The sequence below is a fragment of the Anolis sagrei genome, chromosome 5 (genome assembly GCF_037176765.1).
Source record: "Anolis sagrei isolate rAnoSag1 chromosome 5, rAnoSag1.mat, whole genome shotgun sequence".
NCBI lineage: Eukaryota > Metazoa > Chordata > Lepidosauria > Squamata > Dactyloidae > Anolis > Anolis sagrei.
Window position 1 is genome coordinate 174,082,822 of NC_090025.1, and position 20,338 is coordinate 174,103,159.

The 20,338-nt window shown below is 41.1% G+C and overlaps 1 protein-coding gene across 1 annotated transcript in view; it reads right to left on the reverse strand.

Moving 5' to 3' along the window:
• The window catches only part of DENND11 (DENN domain containing 11), a 43,210-nt gene that overhangs the window by 19,310 nt on the left and 3,562 nt on the right, over positions 1-20,338 (reverse strand). Inside the window, exon 2 of the mRNA XM_060776827.2 lies at positions 1,172-1,271. Within this exon, the coding sequence (XP_060632810.2) occupies positions 1,172-1,271 (100 nt within the window). The remainder of the gene's footprint in view (positions 1-1,171; positions 1,272-20,338) is intronic.

Below are 20,338 nucleotides of genomic sequence, written 5' to 3' on the forward strand. Positions count from 1 at the left end.
GCAGCTGGCGCACGAGCCTGAGCTGTGCAAATGCTCCCCTGGTCACCGCCGAGACCTGGGGCTCCAGGCTCAGCGACGAATCCAGGGTCACACCCAAGCTGCGAACCTGTGTCTTCAGAGGAAGTGCGACCCCATCCAACACAGGCTGTAACCCTATACCCTGTTCGGCCTTGCGACTGACCAGGAGTACCTCTGTCTTGTCTGGATTCAATTTCAATTTGTTCGCCCTCATCCAGACCGTCACAGCAGCCAGGCACCGGTTCAGGACCTCGACAGCCTCCTTAGTAGCAGGTGGAAAGGAGTGACAGAGTTGGACATCATCTGCGTACAGATGACACCGTACCCCGAAACTCCGGATGATCTCACCCAGCGGCTTCATGTAGATGTTAAACAGCATGGGAGACAGAATAGAACCCTGAGGAACCCCACAAGACAATGGTTGTGGGGAAGAACAGGTGTCCCCCAATAACATCTTCTGGGAACGACCCTCCAGAAATGACCGGAGCCACTGCAAAACAGTGCCTCCGAGACCCATTTCCGCAAGGCGCCCCAGAAGGATACCGTGGTCGACGGTATTGAAAGCCGCTGAGAGGTCCAGACGATATCGATACCGTGGTCGACGGTATCGAAAGCCGCTGAGAGGTCCAGCCGCTGAGAGGTCCAGAAGCAAAGGACCCCTTATCAACCTTGTGGGAGGCTTCTCTCATGTCCCCACATGAGGAGCTGGAGCGGATAGAGGGATAGAGGGAGCTCATTTATCTCTCCCCGGATTTGAACCTGTGACTTTCAGTCCTGCTGGCACAGGGGTTTAACCCACAGGGGTTTAACCCACTGTGACTTTCAGTCCTGCCGGCACAGGGGTTTAACCCACTGTGCCAACGGGGGCTCCTCGGTGGCAGCTAATGTTGTTGCTAGCACTTCGCTTAAATCTGAGAAGAGGGAGAGGGACATTTGATCCATTGAGGAGTGACATGTTAGAGAAATCTGAGGAATGGTGATCTTTGAATCAATGTTGGTCCTTGAGCTACTAGCTTCTAGTCCCGGGCAAGTTTCCAGGAGCATCTTGTCCATTTAACCAGGTACAGTTTGTGCAAGCTCATTTCTGGACAACGTAAGGATACACACAATTGTACACTATGACCAAAACCCAGAGAACATTCTGTACACTTACATGAAATCTGACTGAATTTTATGGGACCCACTGGCCATAGACTTGAACTCGACGCCTTCCAGATCAATGTCTTGTGGTAAACACCATTCAACCATATTACCTGGGAGAAGAGAGGGGAAGGGGGATTTAGCATGAAAAACAAACAGCAGTACTAAGTTAACTGAAAAACCAGTAGGTCTCTGAATCAATTGTGGAAATGTGCATATATGTTGTTGTTACTACTATTATTTCTGCAATGCTCTTTCCCCCAGATCAAAACTCATAGGAGCTTGTTACAATTTTAAAAGACATTGTTAAAAATCCATAAGATACAAAAGTCAAAGCATAATTAAACAACAACAAAAAATAAAACCATAATTAAAACATACAGACACAGACTAGTACAACAATTAGCAATATCCAGTTCATTGTATGAGATGGACCTTATATAGTCACTCATCATGTGTCTGTTTCTCAGGGAATATTAATTACACATACTAGTTAACCTACCTTATTAGTTGCCCTACTTTATTATTTTACTTTTGAGATCTCCAACACAATACTCACTGGTTTAAGTGCACCCGCAGAAGTTTACTTTGGTGCTTGCAGAAGAACCCAAAGTCATAGGTTTATACCTGCACGCATAAGGCTTTCTTTTACCTAGATCAGTGATTCTCAACCTGTGGGTTCCCAGGTATTTTGGCCAGTAGCAGCTATTAGGATTTCTGGAAGCTGAAGGCCAAAACACCTGGGGACCCACAGGTTGAGAACCACTAACCTAGATCCTCCTTGCTACTGCCTTCCCACAACTTAAAGGCTATCCCCTTGACATTAAGTCTAGTCTTGTCCGACTCCAGGGGGTGGTGCATATCTCCATTTCTAAGCTGAAGAGCCAGTGTTGTCTGTAGACACCTCCAAGGTCATGTGACCAGCATGACTGCATGGAGAACCGTTTCCTTCTAGCCAGAGCGGTACCTGTTGATCTACTCACATTTGCATGTTTTCGAATTGCTAGGTTGGCAGAAGCTAGGTCTAACAGTGGGAGCTGACCCTGTTCCCGGATATGAACCACTGACATTTTGGTCAGCAAATTCAGCAGCTCAGCGATTTAACTCACTGCACCACTGGGGGCTCCACAATTTAGCCATTTCCAAATACTACCTTCCTTTCATTCCATATTCCTACCTGAAAAGAACTTAGAACAAGGCTATATTTTGGGATGTTTGTTGTTGTTGTTGTTGTTGTGGTGATACAAATAAAATCTTGGGGAGGTCTGGAATTGCACCCAGTTCCTGCTCGGAGCACTTGTTTATTTATCCCTTCTCCAACCCCTTCCCACCACATCCACTAAAGTCTGCATCTTGGAACTCCACTGTCATATTATTCTCAATTTGGTTGGTTTTATTTAGATATTGCTCATAGCATGAACAATGCAGATCAATAAAATTATATTTTGCTGTTTGCTGCCACGTTCTTTCAAGGAGTTCAAATAGGTTCTGAGGGTCTCTGTGCCTGCTCAAGAGATTTGTTTGGGTTTTGGAAAGGAAATTCTAGTTATATTTCACAAGTCACTTCCCTCCAGGAGAAAAAGCAACCATTGGTGAGAGGTCTCTGAGTTCAGTATGTCAACCAATTATAAACCCACCCATTACAACATTAACATTTATTAACTTTCACTAGTCTTTCTGTAATATCAGTGTTGCTGAAATCAAAATGTACTGCATCCACAGTAGTTCCCTGGTCTATCAAAATTGTAGCTCTATTTTTTTAAAAGAAGGAAATAAGATTACTTTATCGAGGAACAGTGAGTTTATCACTGGACCCTATTGTGTGACTCACTTCTCTCCACGATCAAAAAGGACTATTGGTGAGTACTCCCTTAGCTGCTTGGTCAACAATTGTGCATCCGCTATGAAGCCCACAAGACTATCAACGGGAACCTTATCAAAAGCCTTACTCAAATTAAGATATACTATTTCCACTGCATTCCACTACAAAGAGATAAGGTTAATTTGGTATGACTTGTTCTTGAGAAACCCATTCTGGCTCTTAATAATCACAACATATTTTTAAAGGTCTCAAAAACCGATGGTTTATTTATTTATTTAAAACATTTATATTCCACCCTTCTCACCCCGAAGGGGACTCAGGGCAGAGCACAACATACAAATGGCAAACATTCAGTGCCAGGACATGAATTCATTATATATATACATAAACATTAAAAACATTTGTCTCAACATTAAAATACACTGTTTACACACCATCTTGATCATCTGTGTTTAATCTAATTGGCCTGGTAAAATTTCTTACAGCCAAGTTTTCACCATCCTTCTGAAGGGCAGAAGGGAGGGGGCCGGTGTGATCTCACCAGGAAGGGAGTTCCATAGCTGGGGGCAATTACTGAGAAGGCCCTCTCTCTCGTCCCCGACAATCACGTCTGTGACAATGGTGGGATGGAGAGCAGGGCCTCCTCCTCGGATCTTGATCTCTGCGATGGTTCATAGGGGGAGATGCGTTTGTACAGGTAAATTGGGCCGGGGCCATTTAGGGCTTTATAGGCACTTGGGTAGCAAACTGGCAGCCAGTGGAGCTGGCGTAACATGGGAGTTGTATGCTCCCTGTATGCCGCCCCAGTTATTAACCTGGCTGCCTCTCGTTGGGTTGTTTGAAGCTTCCGAGCAGTCTTCAAAGGCAACCCCACGTAGAGTGCATTGCAGTAGTCTATCCTGGATGTAACGAGAGCGCGAACCACCATGGCCAAGGATCTATTCTAGAAACTTTCCTGATATGGATATCATATTTTGCTCTGGGGATATTTGTCCTCCTCCAATCCGTTGGGACTTCTCTGGAGGGTTGCCTCCAGAGAAGTCCCAAGTTTCGAATTGCCTGAAAACCACAACTAGAATCCTCCAAAATGTGTGTAAATGCACACACATAGCCCTTTCCAAGAACCCCAGCCTCTCCGTTGCAAATATTTTGTTTCCCTTTCGTTCTCCTTAAAAATGATGACAGGAAATGACAAAATGCCATGTCCAGACACAATCTTGAAAGAGAAATGTGAGGAAAACAAGTATTTTTGTGTCTTTAGGGATGGCGCAGTTTGCTGAGTCCTCAGCATGCACCTCCTTCATGCTAATATCTCAACACTTCACTAAATATGTCAAGCTTAAATTAGCTGCTTTGTGTTATATCTTCCTTTTACCAAATCATCATGATCACCACCGCTATCATCTGAACGATAACAAACAGTTAAACGGTTTTAAATGACCTCAGTGATGATCTCTCTGGTATCTATGACAGAATGTTGCATTTACAGAACAATCCTAGCTCTATCTGCTCAGAAAAAAGCACCTCCAAGGCTTTATCTCATCACAATCGTGTAGGGCTTTTTTAAGCAATCATGTTTTGTTTTTTTGTTTTTTTTAACGAACAGAAACATGCCATTATTGGAACAATTTATTTCACACCTCAGCACAATTGCATGATATTGGTACTTTGTTGATACAAATTTTCACGATCTGTCTTCTCTACAGCCTCGCTTCCTACCCATATTTGTCTCAGCCAGCACATACCAACTGTGAGCTTTCTTTGGTTTGATTTCAACACTCTATTCCAGCCTTTCCTAATTTAGAAACCACCCAGACTTAGATCATAGCTCTAATCATCCCCAATCAGCAGCACAAGTGTATTGGTTAAGGACGATAGAAATGCAAACCCAACACATCTGGAGGACACTACATCAAGGGAAGGGAAGGGTATGATATTTTAACCAATATACAATAGCTCATCTCAAAACGGAGGCTTTCCAAGTAAAGTAGAGTCTCGCTTATCCAACATAAATAGGCCGGCAGAACGTTGGGTAAGTGAAAATGTTGGATAATAAGGAGGGATTAAGGAAAAGCCTATTAAACGTCAAATTATGTTGATTTTACAAATTAAGCACCAAAACTTCATGTTTTACAACAAATCGAGAGAAAAAGCAGTTCAGTACGCGGTAACGTTATGTAGTAATTACTGTATTTACTAATTTAGCACCAAAACATTGCAATGTATTGAAACAGCTCTGGATCCTGGTGGTAGGCAGACTGTGTTGGATAATACAGAATGTTGGATGAGCGAGACTCTACTGTAATGCATAAAAAGTTCAAGGCAATGGCTACAGATAGTGGCTGTTTCCTTAACTGACATACTTCTTATTTGGTTTATATTAACTACACGTGCCTATATAAGAAATTACAGTATTAGCTTGCCAAAAAAGAGTTTGAACTTATTTCAATTAGTTTACAAAGCTGCCTGGAAAAATGCTAGCTTCTTTGATATCTGTCTCTTTCATTGAAGGCAACAGGTTGACTGTCATCTCTAGGAACAGGACATGCTAGATCAGTGGTTCTCAATCTTCCTTATACCGCAATCCCTTAATACAGTTCCTCATGTTGTTGTGACCCCCAACCATAAAATTATTTTCATTGCTACTTCATAATTGTAATTTTGCTGCTGTTCTGACTTGTAACGTAAATATCTGCTATGCAGGATGTATTTTCATTTACTGGACGAAATTTGGCACAAATACCCAAAACATCCAAATTTGAATACTGGAGGGGTTGCAAGGGAGGGATTGATTTTGACATTTGGGAGTTGTAGTTGCTGGGATTTATAGTTAATCTACAATCAAAGAGCATTCTGAACTCCACCAATGATGGAACTGAACCAAACTTGGCACACAAAACTCCCAAGACCAACAGAAAATATTGGAAGGGTTTGGTGGGCATTGACCTTGAGTTTTGGAGTTATAGTTCACCTACATCCAGAGAGCACTGTGGACTCAAACAATGATCACTTTTTCAAAAGGTTGACTTCTAACAAGGTCATGCCTTTCCTTGACTAATGGTTTTCAAAAGGTGGTCTCCAGACGTTCACGGAAATTCACATTTGTCAAAATGATATGACATCATTTTTCTTTGCAAAAAAGGTTAAGAATGCAATTTTTCCAAAACACCTTTTTCCAGACATGGGACCCAAGGCATCTCCAGGACACTGGGGGAAATTTAAATAAGATTCTGGCTGAGCTCGCATCATAAAACTTTGAAATTCTTTAATGTGACAAGCTAGGTTGTCATATTCTTGAACTACATTTTCCCATTACAGTGAAGAATTTCAGGTTCAGACAAGCATTTGCTTCTCAAGAATCATGCAATTTTTATGATATTCTTAAAATGTATTTTATTGCTATTAGTCAAGGCCTGAATGAACAAGGGCAAGTCATCAGGCTTTGTATAAATAAATACACTCAGTAATAGTGCTGCCTCTTGTGTCTGAGACTCAGTGTGCTGTAGAGATCTGAGTGTTCAGCTAAGAGCGTGGGAATCCAGGGTACAGCCATAAACACCCATGGTGAGTGGGGACATGCACCTCTCACCCTCAATGAACAAATTATTGTAAACCAGAAACAAATTGTACACCCATAAGGACCATTTGACATGGGAAGGACTCTACCTACCAAGAGCTCACAGGTACTATTAGAACCTTAGAGTCAATATCCCTGGTTTAATTAACTTACAATGCAAAAGTGTTGGTGGGGCTCTCCAAGTCCTCCAATGCAATTCAATGATTATGCTTCCAGTCAGAGTATTGAATTCATTATTATTAATGGTATGGGTATCTATTGAGAATCTAGAAATGTATCTACACTGGACATGATAATCATACTATAGACACGGCACACAAATGTGCTGTACAACTTTTTTTTTCATGTCAGGAGCGACTTGAGAAACTGCAAGTAGATTCTCATGTGAGAGAATTGGCCGTCTGCAAGGATGATGCCCAGAGGGTGCCTGGATGTTTTACCATCCTGTGGGGGGTTTCTCTCATGTTTCTGCATGGGAAGCTGGAGCTGCAAAGTGTCCAGAGGAGGGCGACTAAAATGATCAAGGGCTTGGAGAACAAGCCCTATGAGGAGCGGCTTAAAGAGCTGGGTATGTTTAGCCTGAAGAAGAGAAGGCTGTGAGGAGACATGATAGCCATGTATAAATATGTGCGAGGAAGTCACAGGGAGGAAGGAAGAAGCTTGTTTTCTGCTGCCCTGGAGACTAGGACGCAGAACATTGTTTTAGAACTGCTAGGTTGGCAGAAGCTAGGGCTGACAGCAGAAGCTCACGCCGCTCCCCGGAATCGAACCTGCAACCTTTCGATCAACAAGCTCAGCAGCTCAGTGCTTTAACCCACTGCACCACCAGGGGCTCTGGAGATATGATAGCCATGTATAAATATGTGAGAGGAAGCCACAGGGAGGAGGGAGCAAGCTTGTTTTCTGCTGCCCTGGAGACTAGGACGCAGAACATTGGCTTCGAACTACAAGAGAGGAGATTCCATCTGAACATTAGGAAGAACTTCCTGACTGTGAGAGCCATTCAGCAGTGGAACTCTCTGTCCCGGAGTGTGGTGGAGGCTCCTTCTTGGGAAGTTTTTAAACAGAGGCTGGGTGGCCATCTGTCAGGGGTGCTTTGAATGCAATTTTCCTGCTTCTTGGCAGGGGGTTGGACTGGATGGCCCATGAGGTCTCTTCCAACTCTATGATTCTATGACAATCAGGAACTCGCCCCGCTCCCCAGATTCAAACCAAAGACCTTTGGGTCAGCAGTCCTGCCAGCTTTAACCCACTGCACCACCAGGGCCTATGCTGCATAACTGATGGGCAGGGAATGTATACTTCATTTTAAACTAGGTTCCCATTGTTTGTAAGCTACGGATGTCTCCACTGGATGTGAACCCTAGAGTCCTTACAGACTGTCCTCTTTGGGGCGCCACTTTTAGGTGACCATGGCAGATTTAATAAGAAGTTAGAAAACGTTTCAACAATAAATGCATCTTGTACTATATAAACTTGGGAGGACCTGCAAAAGGAAATATCACCTTACTGGCATTTCTGGAGAGTAATTTCAGAGTATGCACAGCTCATTTGCCAGGACAGAATGGCTTGGGGCATTAGAATGTGCATGAATCGTCAACAGGATTCCAGGCAGTGTCCCCATATTTCAGCCAACTGCCATTTAGTTTTTTAGTAGGTAAAATATAGTTGAAACTAAAGACAGCCCAACAAAATGACTTTTTCCCAGTGTGATACTTTTTGTGTGACAGTTAATGCAATGCACTGGGATGCAAACTATCCACTGTTTTTCAGGAAACTCTGCTGCTGCTGCAGCAGCTAAATAATCTTAATGTATTCTGTTAATAAGAAAGTTGGCTTCATTCACACAAATTTTAAAAGCATCACCTGAGATAATATCTCCAGTGTGACTCTGACACCAACTTTTGCCAGAAGTTGGCCATAGAATTGTGTCAGAGAATCTAAAGGTAAAGATTTCCCCTTGACATTAAGTCTAGTCATGTCCAACTCTGGAGTGTGGTGCTCATCTCCATTTCTAAGCCGAAGAGCTGGCGTCGTCAGTAGACACCTCTAAAGTCATGTGGCCAGCATGCCTGCATGGAGCACAGTTACCTTCCTGCCGGAGCAGTACCTATTCATCTACTCACATTTGCATGTTTTTGAACTGCTAGGCTGGCAGAAGCTGGACCTTTCAGTCAGCAGGTTCAGCAGCTTAGTGGTTTAACCTGCCGCCCCACCAGAGAATCTAGAATTTCTTAAAAAGAACAGGCGAATCAAACCTGAAAATAAGCAAATCCTTAAAAGTTAAAACCACAAATGTGGTGGTGTTACTGTATTTTATTCTATTGTTCCTTTTATTCCACCAAGTATTTCTTGTTGATGGGTATTTCAGTGGAAAATGCTATATACAACTCTTCTGAACATGGATTTTTTTTCCATGTTCAGCAACACAATAGGAATTCTCCTTGCTGTCTAGAAATATCACATAATTCTCACTATGTAAAGCAGGGAAGCTATCCTTTATACAGAGAAGTTAATCCCTCCGTCCTTCCCTCTGGCTTCAATGGTATAGAATTAATTGACAGGATGCCTAAACCTATTAAGCAATAAAACAGATCTTTACATCCATTTTACATTATTTTCTTCACAGTATAAATTTGTAAAATATATAAACACACCTTTATCCTCAGGCTAGAAAGCCCTTATTTTAAATTCAGCCACAAAGTTAAGCACTGACCTGGTTGCCATGGGAAACAAGGAACTGTTGAATGGATGGATAGATAGGTGGATGCCTTCTTATTGCCAGATAGATAGATAGATAGATAGAGGGTGGGTGCCGTCTTATTGCGTGTCTCTTGGTCACTCCTGTCTACTCCCCTTACCTTTTGGATTTCTCTTTGTTGTTGTTTATTCATTCAGTCACTTCCAACTCTTTGTGACTTCATAGACTAGCCCACGCCAGAGCTCCCTGTTGGCCGTCACCATCCCCAGCTCCTTCAAGGTCAAGTCACTTCAAGGATGCCTGCCATCCATCCATCCATCCATCCATCCATCCATCCATCTTGCCCTTGGTTGGCCCCTCTTCCTTTTTCCTTCAATTTTCCTCAGCATCATTGTCTTCTCTAAGCTTTCCTTTCATCTCATGATGTGGCCGAAATACTTCATCTTTGCCTCTAATATCCTTCCGTCCAATGAGAAGCCGGGCTTTATTTCCTGAAGTATAGACTGGTTGGATCTTCTTGCGGTCCAAGGCACTCTCAGAACTTTCCTCCAACACCACAGTTCAAAAGCATCTATCTTCCTTCGCTCAGCCTTCTTATGGTCCAGCTCTCACATCCATAAGTTACTACTGGTAATATAATTGCTTTAACTATGCGGATCTTCATTACCAGTTTGATGTCTCTACGCTTTACTATTTTATCAAGATTGGTCATTGCTCTCTTCCCAAGAAGTACATGTCTTCTGATTTCCTGGCTGCAGTCTACGTCTGCAGTAATCTTTGCACTTAGAAATACGTCTGTCACTGCCTCCACATTTTCTCCCTCTATTTGCCAGTTATCAATCAGTCCGATAGCCAGAACGGCTATGACCTATTTATTTTTAGCAACTTTTGGGCTGGCAATGCCTCCCCCCCCCCCCCCAAAGACTGCCTCTGGATGGATCTATACCGCCATATAATTCAGTTCAAAGCAGATGTGGATTCGGAAACTTCATTATATGGTAGTGTAGATGTTACAAACCAAGTGAAACTTACTTATGAATAAACCACTGATATATCCATTCTGCTCATTAGCAGGGGAGAAAATAAAATATTTTCTCTGCAAGTTTATTGTGTAAGCTTCTTTACGAGGCTGCATGGATTTAAAATTATAGGTAAGATTTCCCAGACCTCATGCTGTTTTAATAAGCTTTCTGGAGAACACTTCATGCTTCTGATAAACTACAACCCCACAAAAGTACATGTTATAATACATTTGCTAGTTTTTGTGTGGTATCACAGGATTTTTTGTTGGTTTTGTTGTTCCACTTGGCTAATGGAACAGAACCACATGACTATTGCTGTGTGCCTTCAAGCCATTTCTGATTTATGGTGACCCAAATCACAGGGGGGGTTTGGCAATGCTTTTCAGAGTGGATTTGCCTTTGCTTTCCTATGAGAACAATGTGACTTGCCTAAAGTCATGTTTCCATGACCCAATAGGAATTCAAGCCCTGCTCTCATAGTCCAACATTCAAACCACTATTCCACATTTATTATCTGTCTCATATGATTAGTCATTCAGAATAAAAAAAATCCCAGAACTGGGCATGTTAACACATACACACATTTTAAAATACTCACCAACTACAAATGTCTATTATCCAAGATCCAAGTCTACAAAGCTCAGGATCTGAGATTGAAAACATTTCTGATTTGGACTGCAACTCCCAGAATCCCCCAATTGTGTTGCAGAAATCTGAATGTTGTGATAGTGCATGAAAAGAATCAGGTCCCAGGTGTCCATTCATCACCATTCACCCCTTCTCTTCTATCCCAACTCTCCTCTTCACGAAGTCACTCCTTTGTTTGCTCTAGCCATTTGCCTGACTGATTGCTATCTCTCCCTCTCCCCCTGCTCCTTTGTTTTCCTGCCACGTCGCCCATTTCACACTCATGACACAACCAGGAAAGCAGTGAGGCAGGTGGCCTGCTGGGCAAAAGGCAGGTGATTTTGGCTAATGGGTTTCAACAGATGGTCAGCCACCACAGGGGAGAAACCACTGTCTTGCCAAATCATATAGTATCTTCACTTGCCAAGTAGAAAAAGATGCAGCATGTCTTATGGGTGAGTGGTTTAATTAAATGCTTCCAGGACTTCAGCTTTGTTTACTTTGATGCTGACTTAGCTGTTAGGAAGAAAAGTATGGGTTTCTTCGGGATTTGGTCAAAACCTAACCCCATTCCACAAACACAGTGCATAAAAAACAACCTGACATCGTAAACTAAATTGCTAGTGCCAGTTAAAGATGATTTGCTGAATCAACTGCTGAATGATATGGTGATCACTCTGTAAATCCATTGACTCGATGGGTTTACTCTACTGAGAAATAACAGCTGGATTCATGTCTTAAACAGCATTCTAATCTTATCCAACTGAGCTGGGATAAGGAAAACTTCAATATGTAGTGCTTCAAACTTAATCCCAAAACACAAGTTGGCATTGCTTCACTGGACATTCCCTTCACTTCATCGTGATTCCAGTTGCCCTCAAAATTTGGTTTACCTTTTGCAGATTTAATTATTTGTGGACTTGTTTAATATGTTCTTTCTAGGTCCTCCACTGCAATTCTATAGTCAAATTTTTCTGGAAGCTGACCAGAGAGTTGTGCTGGATGACCTAAAGATTCCTAGAAAGAACACCTCAACTTCCAACTGAAGCTGTTTACAGTCATATCAGAGGATCAAGAGATTTCTAGGTAGATATTCTCTTAATGAAAAAAAATAAGATCAACATTTTTAATTCACATTTCTCCCAGTTTTGCAGGGACCTGGCACTCCTAACTCCTGCACATGTGGAGGGTTTCTGTAGTAACTTCCTACTTCTGTTCGTAAGTCATTATTTGCTTCATTCAACAGGCAAATGAGGATTTCCACCTACTCGCAGAAAAAAAATGCATTGAAATATGTGAAATGAGAGCAGAGGTAAGGAATGTGTGTTCTCTAAACATTATTAGTCTGAAGTTCCTAGCACTCTTCACCATCAGCCCTACAGACCAGGAGCCCCCGGAGGCACAATGGGTTAAAGCTTTGTGCCGGGAGGACTGCTGACCAAAAATTCAGCAATTCAAATCAGGGGAGCGGGATGAGCTCCGATCTGTCAGCTCCAGCTTCTCATGAGAGGACATGAGTGAAACTTCCCATAGGATGGCAAAACACCTGAGTGTCCCCTGGGCAACCTCCTTGCAGATGGCCAATTCTCTCACACTTGCAGTTTCTCAAGTCGCTCCTAACATGAAAAATAAAACAAATGAACCAGGACTGAATGAAGTCGTAATCCAACAACAAGTGGAGAACCACACCTTACCCATATCACTTTTTATGGGGTGCAGATATGCTATTTCCTATTATGCATTCAGATGGTACTATGCATTCAGGCATATATGGAAACACAACAATAGATCCTTCTGTTTTCGTCTCACATCTATGTTGTTACTGGGTGCTTTCCAGTTGTTTGTAACCCAAAGGCAAACTTATCATAGGATTTTCTTGGCAAGGTTGCCTTTGCCTTCCTCTGAAGCTAAAAGAGTGTGATTTACCCAATGTCACCTAGTGGGTTTCCAAATAGAGATGTGAACGTCAGTGTCAGAATCCAATGCTCAAACGATTGCACCACACTGGCTCTCGCATATACAGCAGAACAGAGGAAGCCTGCACTGTCCAAATGAATTCTCCTCGGCTATTCTCCTACACAATTTTTCTTAATACACTGAGCATGACAATAAAACTAGGAATGTTCTGAGAAATACACAACCTCTATGCAACCAGGAAAGGAAATAAAACAATGGAGTGGCATGCACACCACTGAGAAGAGGAAACCATAAATTACTGTTGCAATATGTATACAACTATGTTCCATGTAGTAGCTTATAATAGTATAAGGTCGGCTACGTATTAGAATATAATAATAGTTATAGCCTGCCTTAACTTGTTGCCCTATAAATGTGCTGGTTTAAACCACCCATCATCCACAAACAGGGCCATCAATGGAGGATGGAAACTAATTGAATCCACAAAATTTGGAAAGCCTGTTATAGACACTGAGCTCTGGAGAAGAAATTACACTTCCCAAAACATAATATTACATTTTGAGTTTGAGGAAACACAGTCTTAATGCAAATTCTCCCATTAATAAAAATCAGTAAAAATCCTGAAAGTATGCATATGAATGTCATACCTTTGTTTCTCACACCCCAGAAAATCAACAAATGTTTCCGAATGCTGCCCTGCCTAAGAGATAAGGGAAAGCCCAGACAAGTTAGCCTTCTTCGAAAAGCACAATACAGCGTGACTGTGGAGCGTAGTAATGTTCCCTCACGGGGCGAGTAATTTGTGCCATCAGCAGGACTTTCAATTAAACCAGAAAAGGGGAACTTCAACTAGCTATACATTTGTGGTCAGGGAGAAATTAGCAAGGCAACATTGAGCACAACAACCACTGGAAAAGTAATGAATTGTGTTGGGAGAGGGTAAAGCTAATATTATCATTAGCTTTCTCTTGGAGAAGAAGAGGGGAAAAGATACAAGGAAACAAGGAAATGATACACACAGTATTTAGAAAAATTAATGACTTCTCTTTCATGAGGTTGCCTTTGCACCATTTCAGTTGTCCTTTTCTTGTTAGAAGGAGTACAACTCTTGTATCCACAAAGGATACAACCCTGAACTTTGTGTGTATATGTGAAACCATAGATAATAGCAAATCATAGATAACAGTAAAGGATTTCAGTTGATTTTCATCATTAATTTTAAATTCCTGTCTTGTTCTGTGTATTTTAATATATGTATTGGTAGAAAACACATTTTAATAAGTGTATTTTATCACTTTAATGATTATGTGTTTTAGCTATGGTGTAATCTGCCTCAAGCCACGTGGAGAAGCTGGTAAGAAATAAAAGTATATTATTATTTGATCAGTGCACAGCAAACAAGATCACTATACTGGCTGTTGTGTTGGATCACATGTTGGACACTTCCCAAGTGTGTAGGACTGTGTGATGTATAGGTGAATAATGCGTGCAGATCCCAGTAGGGTGGGCTTTTGCAGCTGACAGATGGTGATTTTGTCAGTTCAAATTGTTTTCAAGTGCTGGCCAAGGACTTTAGGTACTGCGCCTAGTGTGCCGATCACCACTAGCACCACCTTTACTGGCTTGTGCAGTTCAAGCTTTAAATCCTCTTTATCATGTAAGATTTTCCAGTTGGGATTGCAACATAGACAATCTATACTTTGTTTTTTTCCATGATCATGAGGTCAGGAGTATAGTGCTCCAAATTATTATTGTTGTTGTTGTTATTCCTTGCCCAAGAATACCATAGAATCACACTGGAAGACTAGAAAATGCCCAAAGAGACCTCAGTTTCTTGGACATGAATAAATGAAACCATGGATCATATTGTATTTACCTAGAACTAACATGTTTGTATGTATTTGTGTGTATATGTACAGTAGACTTTCAATTAAACATCACTCTCAAGCAACTGGCAAAAAAATCAAAGAAAAATACTTTAAATAAAAATTAAAATACATGTAAAAAACAGCAAAACTGTGTTACATTAAGTTTGTCTTTGTTTGCCTTTATTTGCATTTCATTACCATATTTCAGTATTAATATCAAGTCAATACAGAGTTTATGGTATAGTATAGTAAGAAATATAGAATTAATTAAACCTATTTTAACAGTTATTCTCAAACAATCAGAGATTACATTTATCCAGCATCTCCCAGCCCCCATGGGTGAGAGCCTACTGCATTGTGTGTGTGTGTGTGATGTTATATTTGCATGTTTGGATAGCCCTCTGTCATAACTGCTTGAAGTATTAGGCAAAAGATTTCCATACAAGCGTGACATCTTAAACTCCAGAAAGTCATGCTAGAGTATCTAAAAAAATACTGAGAACGAATATAGTTTATTAGACATGAATAATTAGAACCACATATATAGGATTCGTACTATATTTATCTGGGTATAGTGTGTGTGTGCATACTGTATTTTTCCTTTCTTCACATAATAGTCACATTTTTTAAAAACACAGAAACGGGGTCGAATGGGGCCTTCCTTCTTCCCTCCTCAGAGGAAGGATGGGATTTTAAAAAAGTAAAACAAAAACAAGAAACCAGCAAAGCTAAGGCACATTTTTTTTCTCCATGCAATAGTTGCACACAACACGCAAAACAAAAAGACATATAAATGCAACCATTATGTGGTGAAAAACGGCATGTGCATGTGACACAGACACATAATTTACCTTTTTAAATTGTTTATATTTGCATGTATGTGTGCCAAAAGTGCAATTAGGCAGGAGAGAATTTCATACAAGTGACACCCTAAATTTCAGCAAGTGGAAGATGGAGAAGTTCCAGAGCTAACCATCAATTACAACTGGCTAGAAAGCCAAGCCAAAATTGGTAGTCTTAATAATGGTGTGGTGAGGTCTGTTTTCTTATAAGTCAACATTGTACTTAACACTTTTCCCAGTCTGCACAAGCAATCAATTCATCACAGCCGAGTGAGAAGGCCATTAGAGAAAGGGGAAAAATTATCTCCTGACGTTTCACCTGCATCTATGGCAGGTATCCTCAGAAGTTGTGAGGTGAGAATACCTGCCATAGATGCAGGTGAAACGTCAGGAGATAATGCTTCTGGAACATGGCCATACAGCCCAAACATTTACAACCACCCAGTGATTCTGGCCATGAAAGCCTTTTACAATATTCAGTACATGTTTTAAAATATATATATTTGCCAGCTTGTGTAGTTATGTGGGCCATAGTAGATGGGGTTTCCCCTCTTCAACAGCCAATCCAGAAATGCAGGATGCAAACTGCAAAGCAAGCAAGCAAGCGGGTTTTCTTTTTTGTTGGCTTGTAACTCTTGCCGGCTTATTTACAAGGCTGTTGAAAATGCCAAGCCCACTGAATATATATGAAGTCACCTGGGAAGTACTTTCAGAAGAGCAAAAGGCAGCCTGACTTAGTTACTTCGTCACTGGTGCCTTGTGAAAGTCCATCCCCGCCTCTCCTCACCCGACAAAAAGCAGCCGCTCAAATTCTGCCACACAGACGTTCCAGAGAAAGGTGATGCAACTTCCCAAAGACAAACAAAGCGTTATCATATACCTATTCAGGACGGACATCATAAGCAAACTGGACAGACTTTGCACCATGAGGCTAGTAATTTGCAATAGTATTTAAGAAGCCTAGACGATAAGGGCAAAGCACTCATTTATCAAGCTTCAGGAAACTCATTCAATAGTTCCCCAAGTTTCTAAAGTTTTGAATGTCTTTATGCTGAGGTTTGGTTCAGGACTCCTTATGGATACCAAAACCTATGGATGTTCAAGTCCCGTTTTATGCAGTAGCAAATCCATTTAAATATATATATATATATATATTCAAGCCATGGATGATTAAGTCTATGGATACAGAATCCATGAACATGTAGAACCAACAGTATTGTGTTGGGCAAGGGAGTAGTGAACATTTTTGCCCTTTGAAAATTGCTGGGTTGCAGACCTCGGCATTCTTCACCACTGGCCATACTGATCAAGCCTCGTAAGACCTGCAATCCAAGGCCACCGGAAGGCTCTTAAATTATACATATGTTGTTCTACAACAAATTATTTTAAGGTAAACAAGTCATGAGTGAATATTACTGTATGCTGTCATCCTGAAAAAAGAACTGGTTCATGTGCCATCTAGTTCTTTGAGCTCAATGGAAATGGCTTCATGAAGATGTATACATGCATAAGGTCTAAAACTTATATTTCAAAATAGTGCTACTAATGGACACACAGGTTTCCAAAGAGTTTGTTGCAACCAGGAGTCCAGCTCTGTCGCAAACCTGCAACATATTCATGCAATGGGTTAGCGGTCATACAGGAAAGAAAAATAAAGGAAACCGCATAAGAAAAAAGGGAAGTCATCAGATGCCAAGAAGAGTAGGAAACAGTCCAAAACATTCACATCATCAAACTGTTGCAACAAAGACCTTGCGGAGGGAATGTGGAACTTTTCACACACCAAACATGTTGACCTATAGCAGAGGTCCTCAAACTAAGGCCCGAGGGCCGGATATGGCCCTCCAAGGTCATTTACCGGGCCTCGCTCAGGGTCAACCTAAGTATGAAACAACTTGAAAGCACACAACAACAACAACAACAACAACAATCCAATTTCATCAGCCAAAAGCAGGCCCACACTTCCCATTGAAATACTAGTAAGTTTGTATTAGTTAAAATTGTTCTTCATTTTAATTATTGTATTGTTTTAAGTGTTTTTGCACTACAAATAAAATATGTGCAGTGTCCATAGGAATTCATTCATACTTTTTCCAAATTATAATCTGGCCTCCAACAGTTTGAGGAACTGTGACCTGGCCCTCTGTTTAAAAAGTCTGAGGACCCCTGATCTATAGTTTCCTTTGGCCCCACATATCATAGTGAAAAGGAAGGAATTGTGGCATCTGTAATTCAAAGATATCAGGAAGGCAAAAAGTACCTAACCCCTGTTTTACTTAGTTCTACTCATCAATACAAAAAAAGTTGGGTAGAATTAACACAGATCCTATGTAGTGTAGAGAGCTGAGCACTGGACTACAATCTTAGAGTCAAATTCTCACTCAGCTTTGGAAACCTATTTGGTGACTTTGGGCAAGTCACACACTCTCAGCCTCAAATAACACTGTAATAGGTTCATCTTAGGATCACCACAGGTTGAAAACAATTTGAAGGCCAACAACAACAATGACAGTTCTTACTCAAAGCCTATTTTTAAAATTAAGGCATACGCTAGGAAATGAAAGCCCACAGGAAGCAATAAACTCATTCAACATAGTAACCATTCCAGCACAACTTTAGGCAGCTTCCTTTCAGATGGTTCAGAGTAACTTTCTCCATGTTAACAGATGTACATGCCAGTGTGAATGGAGTACCGCCTATACTTCTGACACCAAATTTATTTCTTTAGTTACTTCATTTTTACCCCACCTTTCTCACCCCACAGGAACTCAAGGCAGCTTACAAACTCCGACAAAATTCAATGCCACATGGACATATTATTATAATATAATACAATATAATACTAATAATAGTATGATAGAATTATATATTTTATATTGCATGTAATATTACTAATAATATTACAGTATAATGCTATAGTACAATATAATAATATACAATACTGATATTGTACTATGTTAATAACATAATATATTGTATGTATATATATCTTGTAAGCCGCTCTGAGTCCCCTTCAGGGTGAGAAGAGTGGCAAACAAATCTCATAAATAAATGAAATAAATAAATAACAATAAAACACAGCCCATCAAATTATAAAATAGTTAAAACATATGAACAATAAAAACACATAATAAAACAGATTAAAAACTATATAAAGTGCAGAGCCTTGGTCTCATACTTATCCATAGTCATTTTCCAAAATCTATAGTCAGTATTTAGGCTGTCCTATTTGCCAAACACCTGTGTACAAAGCCAGGTCTTAAGTTTTTTTTTCTAAAGACCAGGAGGGATGGAGTCTGCCTGATGTCACTAGGAAGGGAGTCCCACAGCTGAGGGGCTACCACTGAGAAGGCCCTGTCTCTCGTCTCCATCAACTGTGCATGCGAAGAGGGTGGAACCGAGAGCAAAGCCTCCCCAGCAGTTCTTGTTGGCTCATAAAGGGAGATGTGTTCAGTAAGTTGGACCAGAACTGTTTGGGACTTTATAGGCCAAAGTCAGCACTTTGAATTGAGCCTGGTAGCAAATTAGCAGCCCATGGGGCTAAAGCAACAGGGGTGTGCTCTATCTAGCAGCCTTTGAGACAAGTAGGAGCAACTGCAATGAGCACCATTCACAATTTTCTCCCTCTGAGACACCGTGGGGTCCACACAGATTGCCCAGAATGCTGAAAAACCAAAAACTGGCAAGAAGTTCACACCAGACTAGAGGGGAAATTGTGCTAGGTTCTGTAACCTAGTTAAAAAGGGAATTTTAGGAGGTGGAATTCATCCTTTGGAGGGTCCAGTCGATGGGCAATTCAAAGGATTTGGAGGAGTCTGATCCAGAAAATAAGCCTTTAAAGAGCATACACTTTGCCCAGCCCTGCTTTGAAGAGGTACATACACAACAAGGCCATGTAGTCCAAGTATGATTCAGAGCAGGAAGAGACATAACTACATACACAGCATTGTTGGAATAGGACTTTGGACTGTCCCATGATTGCATGGCTGAGACACATGGAAGACAGGAAGAGCTTCCTGTGTTTGCAGCATCTCTTACTGAACTGTTTTCAGAGGGTATACAATTCTACCTCCATTGCTTCCTGCAGGTTTTCCATTCCTTTGATCTCCCAGATGTTGTTGTACTACAAGGCTGTCATCATCCCTAGGATGCTGGATTGGGATAGGTGGGAGCCTTGTAGTACAACAACACCTAGAGAGCCAAGTTTGGAACAGGGTGCTTAAAAAAAATTACTACTGAATATACATATAGAGCAAAAGCTTAGAGTTTCCAGAAAATATAGTTGTATCTCGTGAGTATAAATAAGGTACTGTATTAGTCCATGGCACATTAGAAGGAAAATATCAGATACCATCCATTAGGGAGAAGCAATGATTGAGGAGAGCCCAGTGTGGAGGTGGACTATGTCTCCGGAAACCAGGGTTCAAATCCAGATAGGACCAATATTTTGGTCTACAGTTCTCACAAAACAATTGACACCACTGGCTATGTTAATGAGAACTGCAGTTCAAGATCATCCTGAAGTCTTCCAGGTGTTTTGGACTCTAACTTCCAGAAGCCTCAGTTGCTTTGGACAATGATCAGAGATTCTGGGAGAATTCCTAAAATACTGGGAAAATCAGTTTGGGAAACATTGTTCCATAGCTGGCCATTCCATCATAAGAAGAGTGGTAAGCAAGTTGACAAAATAAAAGACTGAATTTCCGACTTGAACACGAAGCAGACATGTTGGATTACAACTCCCATCAGCCTTGAGGTGATGGAAGCTGTACTGCCACATATTTGAAGGGCACCAGTACGACTC